Raw genomic sequence first — 14,950 nt, 5'->3', positions numbered from 1 at the left:
CTCCAACTGGGACTCTCAAAAAAGAATGGAGAGTTTTTTTCACCCCTTCCACTGCGGGAGAGGCAACCTCTGGGAAAATGGGAGGGCTTCTGATTCTGTTTCAGAGCTTCAATATTCAAAAAGTATGCCAATACTAGCTACCCAACTGTTAACATTTTAGGGACTGTTTCAAAACACTTCATAAAGGTGTATTCTTCAAATCAGAATAAAGGCTAGGGTCTTTGGTCTTCATGTAGCTTATCACCCAGTCCAACTGGGAATGATAATAATTGCCCTCCAAACTTTTTGCCAAAGATGGAGGATGAGGGCACCCTTTTCAGCTCATCGCCCATGTTGTTTCTGGTCTACAGCCCTTAAAACAGGTCACAACTGTTGCCTTCAGCATTTAGTATCATATATGGTTTTAGCATTATATCATTGTGTTAACATATAGAAAGTCAACATAAAATGTTTAGATTTAGCCTTTTGTCAACTCCATAATGATAATAGCAGTTAGTCATAAGATGTGTTGCTGCAGTGTAATAAATGTTATTGATGTTGTAAATTCTCATGTAGATAATTGAATAACTTTGCCCATGAGCTATGACAAATAGGGCCTATTTGCTGCCAAGATATATTGGATTTTGTATGCTGCAAAATCGTATCTTGTCACTCAATTTAATAGTGTTTTATTAGAAATATGAAGGCATATTAATTCTATGCAAATTCCCTGGAGGTGTCATTGCCATGCAACAAGAAAAGTATTGAGTAAAGTCAAAACAATACAGTGGTACCTTGGGTTACATACGCTTCAGGTTACATACGCTTCAGGTTACAGACTCCGCTAACCCAGAAGTAGTACCTCAGATTAAGAACTTTGCTTCAGGATGAGAACAGAAATCGCACGACAACGGCGCGGCAGCAGCGAGAAGCCCCATTAGCTAAAGTGGTGCTTCAGGTTAAGAACAGTTTCAGGTTAAGAACGAACCTCTGGAACGAATTAAGTACGTAACCAGAGGTACCACTGTATGCAGCTAAGTCATTCCAGCACATGTTTACGCAAAGCATTTTAACTCAGCTCCTTAGCCCAGTGTTTCCCAACCTTTTTTGGGCAACGGCACACCTGTTTAATGAAAAAAATCTCGCGGCACACCACCATTACAGCCCCGTGACGTCAGCGCGCAGCGTCACGCCAGGAGGGACGCACGAAAGTGAAAGTTTTTATTTTTTTTCCCTCCCCCTTGCCGGGGAACCTCCAAGCTTTGGGGTGGGGGGGGAGGAGGCAGCAGAGCGAGGGACTGAGGGACGGCGGCAGCTGAGGCGGCGGCGGCTGTTGTGGTGGTGGCGGCAATAGCGGGCGGAGGAGGGGGCGGCGGCGGGAGTTGCTGCTGCTGTTGTTGTTGCTGCTGCTGCCCGGACATGCCGGCCTCCTCCTCCTCCGCTGTCTCGCGCTCCTCCCTTTTGCACGCGCTGCCCCGCCGCTCGGCACCACCACCGCGGAGCCGCCCCCGGCTCGACGTGGATCCTCGCCGCCGCCGCCTCTCACCGCCCGACTCGCCCGCCTCCCTCCCACGGCACACCAGCCGACGTCTCACGGCACACTAGTGTGCCGCGGAACACCGGTTGGGAAACACTGCCTTAGCCAAAAAGGCCCTTACAGCAGCTTAAGCTTAATATTTAAGACAATCCCTGCTTGCAGACTTATATTATAAAAGTCATGACAAACATAAGGAAAAAGGTGTGAAAAGGGAGGAGGAAAAGAAAGTGAAATACAGTTAATCAGCACTTGGTGGGTGGAAAAATTCTTCTTATCACTTGGTAGGATCAGAAGAGATAACCAAGCTATACTTGGTGGAGACTATTTATCCCAGAGCAGTATGGATGTTTGAATGGGCTTTCTGCACAATGCAAATCTACACTGCTCAAGAGCATTAAGTCCTTTACCTACCTCTGATTCTTTGTAATAGCGCTCAGGAATTTCGTCGCAGGCAATATCAATAAAGCAGACTTCTCTCTCAAGATCTTTGGCTTCATTATCAAATATCTGCAAGATGTAAAACAAACACGCTTCAGTGTTCTGATGGGCATGTAGTCTAAACTTAATCATGAATGTTATGAACCGGCAACAGCTTGTCTTAAGGAACAAAGGCGCTGGTTCCAAAAACAGAAGAGGATGTTCTTGGCAATATCTCATAGTTACAGGCTGGCACCAACTACAAGCAATATTCTCAAAATATGGAACAAAACTCTGAGACATTTCTTTTCACAACATCAGAAGGCTTTCCAGTTCTTCAGTTTTTATTGTAATAATGATAGAAATGAGCAATATGTTACCAAAAAAAATTATAATAATTCTTCCAGTTCTTCTTGCAATTGATAGTTTGGAAACATCATACGAGCAGTGTGGCCTAACTGCTCGGAGACACAACAGCTCTTTCCCACTGGTGACAGGCCCGCTGCCCACAGTAGCTCCCTGTGTCTCCTTTGGTACCTTGCTCCTAACATCTGTCAGGAGTGCTCTGATGGTGTTTCCTGCTTGGCAGGGGGTTGGACTCGATGGCCCTTGTGGTCTCTTCCAACTCTATGATTCTATGATCTCAGTTGTTGCAAAAATACATAGAAATCCCGATTTTTAAAACATACTGTTCTTTGCTCAGCGCTTTATTAATAAGTTATTAAGAAGTTCTAGGGGCAGTGCTGCTGGGTTTGGCTTCCTTTGGAGGAGGGAAAGCTGGAGACTTGACCTGTCGTAATATGGCTCATTTGTGAATTTGTTGTATGTATAAATTTATGGGTAGAGTCTCGCTTAAAGCATTCCTACAAGGCCAGCAGACTCACTGTTTATAATAATAATTTTATATATATATATATATATATATATATATATATATATATATATATATATATACCCCGCCCATCTAGCTGGGTATCCCCAGCCACTCTGGGCAGCTTCCAGCAGAATATTAAAATACAATGATTCATCTAAGATTTAAAGCTTCCCTAAACAGGGCTGCCTTCAGATGTCTTAATAATAATAATAATAATAATAATAATAATAATAATAATAATATCACATCATCAGAGAGACGTCTTGTGCCACCAAGGTGTTTTTAGTCAGCTCACCTCTTGCTTTCTCCATCACACTTGTGATGGTGCACACTGGTCAAAATTTACTGTAATGCTGTGGATGAAGTCTGGTTGTGGTTTGTTTCCATAAATGGTAAGTCAAGAACAAACCTCCGTTACCACTTGTTGTTTGTTTGGAGGAAACAAACCATGAGCCTGCTTTTGGATGACATGCCCAGCCAGACTCTGGCTTGCATTTTCTGCGGTGCAGCAGGAGCAGGGGAGGAGCACTCCAAAAACTTTTGGAGCAGCATGCACCAGCACAGTGCTCATTCACATTAAACCATAGTTGGTTTTAAAACAATGATTTTGTGTGATATGTGAACCAGGCCACACACACACACACACACACACACACACACACACACACACACTCCCCTTAGCAAAGGGCGGTGACACCACCTCCCTCAAACTATTAGATTCAAAAAGTCACACAGATGTTATACTACAGGGATGTTCAATCACGATGTACTGGTCGGTCGGTCATGGGTCATGGGGTGTCCTGGCTTCCTAAAAAAAGCTCAACAACTTTTTGTCAATCCAATGGGTAGATCACTGCCAGTGGGAGTAGATCACAGTCTCTTGTAAGCTGGACATCCCTGTTATACTAGAAGAGTAACATGCACTTTGCACAGGCCTGATTTCCCCGTTGCACATAACAATAGCCAGGCTGCAAAGGACCTAGATATGAACCAAGGTTTTGTTGACTTGCAGGTCAATGTTTCAGCCACTAGGTTGCCCCTACTCTCCTATCCATTGTTAAATTAAGAGGTTATTTTCCATCCCCCCCAACCTCTTTCAACTAGAACCTAAAATCAGAATGACTCATTATTTGAGTGCCTGAACCTTAATTCATCCATACTTCGTTCTTGCACTGTATCACAGATGGAAGTTTAATCCCTCTAAATTTCTCATTAGTTCAAAAATAAGGAGCCATTAGTGTACAAGATTTATTTCTTTTTAGGGCTAATTCTCCTGGTACTTCCTCTAGCCAAATACCCTAGAATTCTCTTGAAGCCTGCAAGGGAGATAATTTGATTGGTTTTGCAATCAGGCTGTGGATATTTAAGTTGGTGTTTTTTTAAGTGATTAAAGCCGATGGAAAGAAACATAAGGCTCTCAATCTGTGTCTCTATATTGGCAAGGAGCAGGAAGCAAATGGCAAGAACATTTTGTGTTCCTAACAATGCAGGGATTGTAGAAAGGCCTAATAAATATTATGATATCAAGAAGAAATTAGGGAGGTTTCAGGTTTTGGAAGCAATATATTATGACCAAACCAAGGATTGTCATTTCACACCAAAATTCTCATTGAAAGTTTAAACTATGGTTTAAATTAAGAGTGGGATTCTCCTGCTTTCATGCTAAAGGAGTGTCTCCACCCCCATCGTTCTACCTGGACACTGAGGTCCAGCACCGAGGGCCTTCTGGCAGTTCCCTCACTGCAAGAACTGAGGTTGCAGGGAACCAGGCAGAGGGCCTTCTCGGTAATGGCAACCACCCTGTGGAACGCCCTCCCACCAGATGTCAAAGAGAACAACAACTACCAGACTTTTAGAAGACATCTGAAGGCAGCCCTGTTTAGGGAAGCTTTCAATGTTTGATGTATTACAGTATTTTAATATTTTTTTGGAAGCCACCCAGAGGGCTGGGGAAGCCCAGCCAGATGGGCGGGATATAAATAAATAATAATTATAATTATATAAACAGGGCACACCAGGCCTCTGCATCTGGCCTGAGAGACCATTTTTCCGAAACCATGCCCATTTGCCCCACCTCAATATCATGTGATGTCAGGTGTGGTTCAGTTAGAGACACAGCTCCACAAAATCCTGTTTTGATAAGAACCTATGGGAATTTCGTTTAAAGTGGAATCTTAATTATTTTATCTGCTTAATTCTACAATGAGCCCAAACTTGTCTATCATAAACACTAGTGCCTGCTTCAGACAGTGCTATTTAAGATGATAGGGTGCCTGAATTTTGCTTCCATAGGTCACAGCTGACAAGGAGAACTAGCACCAGATCTAAACACCCAGCCAATTGCAAATACAGTGGTACCTCAGGTTAAGTACTTAATTCGTTCTGGAGGTCCGTTCTTAACCTGAAACTGTTCTTAACCTGAAGCACTATTTTAGCTAATGGGGCCTCCTGCTGCCGCTGCGTCGCTGCTGCACGATTTCTGTTCTCATCCTGAAGCAAAGTTCTTAACCTGAGGTACTATTTCTGGGTTAGCGGAGTCTGTAACCTGAAGCGTATGTAACCTGAAGTGTATGTAACCCGAGGTACCACTGTACCTCTAGCAAAATTCAGTAAACAGGACAGCAGTGCTTCTAAAAGAAGATATATTTTTTTAATAGCTCTGATAACATAATGCAAGATGAGTGCTCTTTTACACTTTGTGCCATATTAGCTTGACAGATGGATTCAAAGTACTTTACTGATCGATAGGTACAGTACTAAAAGCAAACGTATTTTGAAGGCTATAATGGAAGAACTCTCCCTCAGAGGCAGAATCCTGTGAAGGCTGCTATGCTGCTTCTTCAAATGGAATACCTTAAAAGTACTCTATATTTGTCAACGGGAACTGGGAAACATCTTTTCAAGGGCTACTTTCACATGTCACACCACACCAGCGATGCAAAATCTGTGTTGAATTAAAATTTTCATCCAAACTTACGGTGACCCAGTTTGCATGTAATGCTAAGCCAAACCATGGGCAGCGCAGCTCCACCAGGCACTGCAGCCATGACTTTTGTTCTAGGAACCTGCATGTTTACATGGTGTTATGTGCGAACGGGATTACACTATACAGTGGTACCCCAGGTTATAAACATTTCGGGTTACAAACACTTTGGGTTACAAACTCTGCTAACCCGGAAGTAGTACCTCGGGTTGAGAACTTTGCCCCAGGATGAGAATGGAAATCGTGCGCCGGTGGCACAGCAGCAGCAGCAGGCCCCGTTAGCGAAAGTGTGCCTCAGGTTATATAATATAATAATAATAATTTATTTTTTATACCCCGCCCATCTGGCTGGGTTTCCCCAGCCACTCTGGGCGGCTTCCAACTGAATATTAAAAACAATACAGCATCAGACATTAAAAACTTCCCTAAACAGGGCCGCCTTCAGTTGTCTTTTAAAAGTAAAATAGTTGTTTATTGCCTTGACATCTGCTGGGAGGGCGTTCCACAAGGCAGGCGCCACTACCGAGAAGGCCCTCTGCCTGGTTCCCTGTAACCTCACTTCTCGCAGCGAGGGAACTGCCGAAAGGCCCTCGGCGCTGGACCTCAGTGTCCAGGCTGAACAATGGGGGTAGAGACGCTCCTTCAGGTATACAGGACCGAGGCCGTTTAGGGCTTTAAAGGTCAGCACCAACTTTGAATTGTGCTCGGAAACGTACTGGGAGCCAATGAAGACTGGTGTTATATGGTCTTGGCGGCCACTCCCAGTCACCAGTCTGGTTAAGAACGGTTTCAGGTTAAGAATGGACCTCCGGAACGAATTAAGTTCGTAACACGAGGTACCACTGTATACAATTTGTCTGAACTTGGACAACATGCTAGGCTGCAGAACAGAAGCCAAAGCTTCTAAGCCCCTTCTCATGCTACACTGGAAGAGAAAGAAGGAGGAGGGAGGATCACAGTGGCTCATTCTAGTAATGCCAAATTATAGCTTAGCATTACATCAATTACATGAATTTTAAACACTATTAGTAGATATACTATCATGCTGGATGTAAAAGGAGTGTTGGGAGGCACCAGCTGGGGAAGAAGGCTCAGAGCCAGGGGATTGGTGGTGGGATGATGATGAGTGGTCAGAGGGAGAAGACTGGGAGAAGGAGGTGTCAGAAGAGGAAACAGGGTTTAGTGAGCGGGAAGAAATTGCAACAGAGAGCAGTCCAGAACCAGAGGCAGCCGCGGAGGTTGGAGAGGAGGGGGGGAGGAATCAAGGGACAGAGATGAGGCAGGCTGCTGAAGAAGCCATGGAGTCTCTCCTTCCTGCTGTGACCAGCTCCTCTCCCCTCTGGTCTCCCAGAAGCTGCAGAGGTGGGAAGAGGGCGCAGCAAAGACAGATGAGGTAAAGAAATCTCAGGTTGCTTGGGAAGAACCCAGGGAGGAGGAGACTTGGGGAGCTGTGGGAAGGCAGGGAACTTCCGTCCTCCTTGGGACAAGACTAGCTGGGAAGAGTTGCTGTGCTCACTAGGCCAGGGCTGTTTTGTTTCTTTGAATAAAGAGTTAACTTTGCTGATAACTTGTGTTATTCCTGTCCTCCCAAATCCCGCCTTGACGTATACTGATATTTATCCATGCTTTTTCCCTTACATCTGTGGGGATCACAATCCAGGATTGTTGCACTCAAAAGTAGGCAATTGGAAACATGATAAAATAGCAAAGCTCATAACAAGGCATCTTAACCACAGACTTTGTCACAATCCTTGTTGTTCAGCACTGAATTATCACCGTAGTGCAACAACATACTAAACAGTGGGAAAAAGTGGGGGGGAGGGGACAAAAACCCAGCAATTAATAGCAATGTGAAAAACTTTTTGCCTTTGACAAAGTGGGATTTACAAGTGATTCAGGCATAAGCATGAATAATTTACATAACAAACAAATAATTTACATAACAATTTTCTTTTTTAAAAAAGTATGTACTAAACTACAAAGTAACCTTTTCGCTAGCTAACCCAGGCATATCACTACTAATACAATGCTTAAAGATCAACACTAAAGGCAACTATAAACTGTGCATCGAACTAGAGTCTTTAGAAGTAAAAATATTGTTTAAAATTCTATATTTTCCAAAGAAATATTATTTTAGCTTCTAAGGCAACCCTAAGCACACTTATTTAGGAGCTAGTCTAACTGAAACCAGCAGAACTCATTTCCAAGCAAATGTATACAGGAGAGGTTGCAAGTCTAAGCACTGGTCTCTTCGCAGTTGCTGGTTAACTGGCTGTGATCTTCTCTGAAATGCAGAATGCAGCCATGGAAATTCACAAGGGCCTTGCTACTGGGCAACCAACCATGCTTAGTAGGAGAACATCAGGAAGGCAGTAATGTTTACATAAGCTTTAAAACTAAAACCTAAGTCTTTTTTGAGGCAGGTTACTGTATCCTCTGTGCAATGCATGCGGTGCTAATGCTTTCCCCTCTGCTTTGCAAGAAACAAGAACTAGAGAAATATTATGGCAAGAGGCCAGTAAGCTCCAACTTGTGATTCCAATCTTTGCGAACGGGCATTAACCCTGAACTATTGTTGGCTTGCATTCAGCAATATAGAAGCAGCTGACAATCCCTTGTGTCAGCATTTCCACTGCAAAGCTTCAGCTTTCTGATGTTTCTAACTTGGCCAACTAAATGCAAATTTTGCTTTTTAAAAAACACCACCACCTAATTTCTTAAATGCCTGTTTCTAGAAAAGATTCAAGGCGTACAAAAAGTGAAAACAAAACAATATAAAACAACAACTTAATGTCATAACTATCTCACCCTGGCAGACAAAACAACAGGGATAAATCAGCTTAAAAGCAGTTATCCCATCCCTGGGAAAATGCCTGAAAAACATGCTGATTTATGCAAATATAGCAGGTTTAGGAATTTGGGTTATTTTGTGGGAACAAGTTATTTCATATGCGAGAAAGCAATGCCTTCTGATAGGAGTCTAACCAACCATTATAATTTGTGTAATCACACTAAATTAGCCATTAATACTTTATGGATTTAGAACCCCACTGCACCTGTTTTCTGCAGCAATGAATTTACTTAGCTTGCTTATGAATACACCTCACTGCATATCATTACCCTCAAAATCAAATATACATTTTGCTTCCGTCTAATTACAACATGGTCTATTCATTGAATTTTCTTATATTTATATGAAGCTCCACTGGAAATAGTGTTCTGTTAGGATGCCATGGGGCTTCATTTAAAGTGGAATCTCAGTTATTCTATCTGCTTAATGGCTGTTTTTACAGTGAGCCCAAACTTGTCTATCATAAAGACTGGCGCATGCTTCAGACAGTGCTGCTTAAAATGATACAGTACCTGAATTTCCTAAACTGACAACAGCCTAAATTCCCTGCACGCCTTGCTGAATTTTTGGCAAAAGCAAGTAAGTGGGGAACTATCATTCTGCAATCTGTCCCGAAACAAAACAGACTCTAGTCTCTAATACTGTATGTATCAATATAAAAATACTTTCAACATGGGCAGACATAACTAGAGATGTCTTCTACATTTTTGTTCACTTACTTTTCCAATAATAAAGATGCTCAATTTAGTTTGCATAGTACAGTGGTGCCCCGCAAGACGAATGCCTCGCAAGACGGAAAACCCGCTAGACGAAAGGGTTTTCCGTTTTTGAGCTGCTTCGCAAGACAAATTTCCCTATGGGCTTGCTTCACAAGACAAAAATGTCTTGCGAGTGTTGCGATTTTTTTTCGCTCCCCCCCTTTTTCTAAGCCGCTAAGCTGCTAATAGGGTTGCTTCGCAAGACGAAAAAACCGCTAGACGAAGAGACTCGCGGAACGGATTAATTTCGTCTTGCGAGGCACCACTGTACCATCTTATAATATTCTTCAGCAGTTCCCAAATTTCCCCCACATGAACTACATGAACATGGGGAAACCCAGCCAAATTATTATTATTATTATTGACATTGCTGAGGACTTTGGTGGATCAACCATTTTTCTGCCTGTTGTAGCAATTGTAATGTGCTGGGGCTAGACGCTGTATGACTTTTAAATGTATTTCTATTGCTTCTTTGATTTCTTATATTTTATTTTATTGTACTACAACTTGAAAGTCACTGAAGTCAGATTGTAAAGGTTCTTCACAGATGTGCTGCAGACCACCTGTATGAAGTGGTCCTCAGACCACCGTTTGGAAACCCCTGATATACAGCAACTGAGCCCCATTTCATACATGCATATACATGAATGGAAACAACTCACAACATAGCACAGGGAGCTGCAGTTCAGGACAGGCAGTAAAAAAGAAAACTTTCCCTGAAACAGGGCACATGTATGCTCAGAAGGTACATTTGCAGCGAAAAAACCATTAACTAAATACCTGATAAGACAAAGAGCAAAAGCAGTATGTATTTTATTTTCACACTTCAGGTGGCTATGGAATACAGTTTTGTTTAAGAAGGCTTTCCCTGAGGTGTTAGCAAATCCACCTTTCATCACAGTACTAAATTGGAATTGGGGGAAGGGTTCCCTATGTAAGATGGCTATTAATTATGGTCAGTAATTATGAAGGGAAGCCCAGACCCCAAGTTAGCTCTGTCTGATGGGGATAAGATACTGTATCTTAGGGTACCCAACATAACGACCTTCAGGTGTCAATGGACTTTTCTCATCAGCACTAACCAGCATGGCCAGTGGTCAGAGGCAATGTGAGTTGTTGCCCATGATGCCTCACTGGAAAACAGCTTTAAAATGTACTGTAAATGACTAGTATGATAGTGTTCCAAACAGTGCTGGCTGAGTTCATGCAGCAAAGCTGGCTAAAAGACTCGTAAAAGAGGTTTTAAAAGGAAAATTAGTTACAGTGTATTTCCTTTGTTAATAAGCACAAGAACTTTATCTTATTAGCAATAATCAGTTCTTTGGAAAGAAACTGTGGGGTGACTCTGGTATGTTTTCCTTGGAACCGTACCTAAACCCTTTCTCCTCATTGCAAAGGATTATACATTTCTCTGCTGTTATGCTTGACAAATGCTTCCCTAATTTGGCTGCATTTATACTCAGAAACTGTGAGTATAATCTGAAATTAGAAGGATTTTTCCATTTCTGTTTGCTATGGTATCAATAAAAGTTTTGAAGTTTTGAACAATGGCCAGGATGGGTAGCCTTTGGCCCTCCAGATGTTGGACCAAAGTTGCCATAAATTATGCTGCCTAGGGCTGATGGGAGCTGGAGTCTGGCAACATCTGGAGTGACCACAGCTAACCCATTGCTGACAAAGGGTATGCTTACACAGTAATATCATATTTAGACAATACAAGTTCATAAGTGAAAAAGGGTTTCTTTATTTTAGGTGAATTCCCCAATTTAGTGCAGCTTAATATGCAAAGACAAAATCCATCTGCTATAATACAGCTGGCTTTAGTATGCTCCGGCTGTTAATTTGTCAAATGCCATTGTCGTTATTCATCTGTACCAAGAATATGTACACTAGAAAATTGCCTCTCGGTTTCCATTTGATTAATGGTCAGTTCTGAAACACTCATTTTAAAAATCTCTCCTATGATGAGGCCAAAGAGTACATTAACATATATTATTTTCATTATCCGTAGAGGTTTTATATGTAGCTCCTAATGGATCAGCATTCTGAGTTATGTATCTAAATTCTGTGTGTAGAAGAAAATAATCTGCCATTTTAAAGATGGAAACGGCTTTCACTAATTGCTTCTAAAAAGAATGGCTTTTAAGAATATTGTTTAGCTTTACTGATGACAAAGCTAAATCTCTCTTAACAAGATGGTTTTCATGGCAGCACCTACTCATGTAGTAATCTAGTTCACCAATTATCTGATATTCATAGAAGCAGCGAAGAGTATTGCTGTACTTTATTGGCTATTGTGGCGTGGACTCTGCTGCAAGGATGCTCCTTTCCCAAAGATTGATAGACAACAAGACACCGTATTTTTCCGTCTATAAGACGCCCCCGTGTATAAGATGTCCCCTATTTTTTGGGATTCATATTTAAGAAAATGGGGGGGGGAGATGTATCTGTGTATAAGACACCCCCTGATTTTTGACATTATTTTTTAGGGGGAAAACCCCAGTTTTATACACGGAAAAATATGGTACCTACTAGGTTGGACTGGCAGATGAAATTATTGGACTATGCAGAGATGGCAAGATTAACCGGGGAAATCGGAAATCAGGAGGATCAAAACTTCAACAAGGAATGGGATAAATAAATAACACACTTGAAAGACCACTGTAAACACTTGAACTCTTTGGCAGGCTTTAAATAACTCTTGCAATGACACATAGACTTTGGATACTTTGGATGATAAACTAGACAGATTTATAATACACAGTTTAAAAAAAATTAGTTGAAGAATCCACGGAGGGGAGGAGGGAAGTCTCGAAATTTGGAAGAATCTTGGGTAAAGTTTAATATTTGTGAAAATACTATTTGTGTGAATGGATCTGTAAAAATCAATTAAAAATATTTCAGAGAGAGAGCGACAGAGCGCACTTCATCGGATGTCCACAAAAGCCAATGCCACAATAAACATGTTAGTCTTCAAGATGCCATTAGACTCGTTTTTGTCACAATACACCAACAAAAGCAATACAACCCCCCAAGCTGCTTTGTACTGGTCCATTTAGCTCAGTTGGTCCATTTAGCTTCACAGCCCCCAAACCCACCAGACCTAAGAGTCTGAAGTAGAGCACAAATAACCACCAGACTCTGAAGGTCATGCCTCTGAGAGTTTGAGAGGGGACCCACATCATCTATAGCTAGTCCTCTGCAGGGTACTCAGCAAAAAGGCACACTTTGAGACTATTCAACAGTGCCAAACCCAGAAGATTCAAGGCAGAGCAGTGTTCCTTTATGTTGGATTCTTTATATTGAATATAAAATTCAATACAATCCATTTATCTACACAATATTTCAGTTGAGTGCTGTAGAAAAGCATTTATCATCTTGTTTAACTACGATAGGTCAATTCATCAACAGTGGCTGCTGGTTGCATTCTATTTGATTAACTCTCCTTGCTGTTTTTCCTTAAGAGAATCCCTTCCCTTTTAAGATCCTGTCACTTCCCTGGACACTCAAGGTTTCCACAAGTCCGAAGGCTAGCAGTCAAATTACGGTACATGTCAGTAACAGGTACGAGTTTCCTTAGAAAATGCACATCAATAGCCCAACAATGGCACTGTGCGCCGTGAACAATGAATGCTCTCTGTTCATATTACCTTCCACCAAACTAAAAATAAGTAGGGGGTGGAAGGAAAGGAGTTGAGAATCTCTGCATACAAAACAGAAAGTCTGCTTTTTTGGAGTCAAGTTAGATACAGAAAAGCTCTGAAGATCCTAAGGGAGAACCTTGCTGAGCGTGCTAATGAAAGCCTTTACAGATAGTACACGCTGGATCTTTAAGAAGAGGTATCACTTACGTTATCATTGCTTCCTTTGTTGTCCTCATATTTTGTCTCTATGTGAATGGAGAATTTAGGTAAAAATGAACACTGCAGAGAAAAGAAAATCAGAATCAGAACTGCAGCCATTTATAACTCACCAGTTCATATGTACATTACAACCTAGCAGTTTTATTTTGCGAATACCAGAAATGAATTCACTAGTTTCCATCTTGTGCATCAAGGGCTTTTGGACCAACCTGTTCAGAATCCTTTGAAAAAGATGTTTTTTTTAAAAAAAAAGGCAGGAAGAAAGAGAAAATTTGAAACAGTCCATTTTGAAAAATAAAGCTAGCAATTCTTGCTAAAAACAATAACTAGCAATGGAAAAAATTGGAACTCTTGTCAGATTAAGCCACCTTTTAGGATCATGAATCAGTCTGAAAATACTTAAGCTTCTGATCTCAGCTTATTTAAGATCAGAAGGTCTCAGGGAACATCTATTCAGAATGTCACACTCTGAAAAGCCTTTCTAACACCTCACATTTTCCCTTTTTAATCACTGATGGTCACCCTCCTTTCTCCACAATCTTTACTGACTGAGCCTCATCAGCTTTCAACAGCACTGGTCTGAATCTAGATTGCACTACAAGTCACAGAATATGTTTTGAGATTCAACCCTCAATAATTGACATTGTGCTTCAGCAGAGCCAGGGAACTGTTTATGCAACATGCAGAGAGGTCCATTCATTACAGACAAAGTACATTTTTTTCCTTTTAAGTGAAAGCATATTCATTTATGAGAGAATTAAAATTAGATGCGAGATGATGATGATGATAAGAATAATAAGAATAATAAATTTTATTTATACCCCACCCTCCCTGGCCAGAGCCAGGCTCAGGGCAGCTAACACCAGTAAAATTACAATAAAAACAAAAGGGGGGGGGCAATTTAAAATACAGGTTAAAAATACAATTTAAAATGCAGCCTCATTTTAAAAGTAGCCCATGGATCAAAACCATAAGGGGAGGGAAATATAAGGGTCAGACTGAGTCCAAACCAAAGGCCAGGAGGAACAGCTCTGTCTTGGAGGGCCTGCGGAAAGATGTCAAGTCCCACAGGGCCCTAGTCTCTTGTGACAGAGCGTTCCACCAAGTCCGGGCCAGTACTGAAAAGGCCCTAGCCCTAGTTGAGACCAATCTAACCACCTTGCGACTTGGGACCTCCAGTTGTGTGCAGTATCTGGCTTTTGCACGTGTGGATCTGTGATTTGGAGAACGCAATATGAATAACAGAGAATTAATGGAGGCACAGGAAGCTTACAGCCCACGATAAGCAACAGTATGGATGAATCCCTAGCATTCTCTTAAAATGGAAAGAGGCCTTCTGTTCATGGAAGGCTAGTTAGGATTCGAGCCACTTGATTTTTGTCCTTTTTAAAATTTGCTTCTTGAGTTTAAAAAAATGTATGGCAGTGTATACATGTTCCCTGAAGTTACAGGTCTCATGTTAAATCTCCAAGTGCCGTGAGAGCAAATATACTTCAACTCTAGTGGCACATGAAGGCAAAAGTATACTACACCTGGCCAGCAAATGTCAGTGCCTTGCTTCCCTCCCTATCAGGGACTGGGCAAAGGAGGAATGGTGGAGACCGCCTCCCCAGCCTGACCCTACTAGGGAGGAGGAAAAGGAAGACAGTATAGATTTACAACAGGGGTTTGAGGGAGGTCACACCTCA

The 14,950-nt window shown here is 41.8% G+C and overlaps 1 protein-coding gene across 3 annotated transcripts in view; it reads right to left on the bottom strand.

Annotated features, from left to right (window-relative positions):
• Nucleotides 1-14,950, bottom strand: part of PITPNC1 (phosphatidylinositol transfer protein cytoplasmic 1) — a 135,142-nt gene that overhangs the window by 28,382 nt on the left and 91,810 nt on the right. For all 3 annotated transcript variants that reach the window (XM_081181531.1, XM_081181532.1, XM_081181530.1), the window contains 2 exons: nt 13,251-13,322; nt 1,928-2,023 (listed from right to left, as the gene is read on the bottom strand). In XM_081181531.1, the coding sequence (XP_081037657.1) occupies nt 1,928-2,023; nt 13,251-13,322 (168 nt within the window). The remainder of the gene's footprint in view (nt 1-1,927; nt 2,024-13,250; nt 13,323-14,950) is intronic.

This window comes from Podarcis bocagei (genome assembly GCF_964188305.1).
Source record: "Podarcis bocagei genome assembly, chromosome: 2".
Classification (NCBI taxonomy): Eukaryota; Metazoa; Chordata; class Lepidosauria; order Squamata; family Lacertidae; genus Podarcis; species Podarcis bocagei.
The sequence above is the reverse complement of the archived record's forward strand: the minus strand, read 5'-3'. Positions and strand labels throughout refer to the sequence as shown.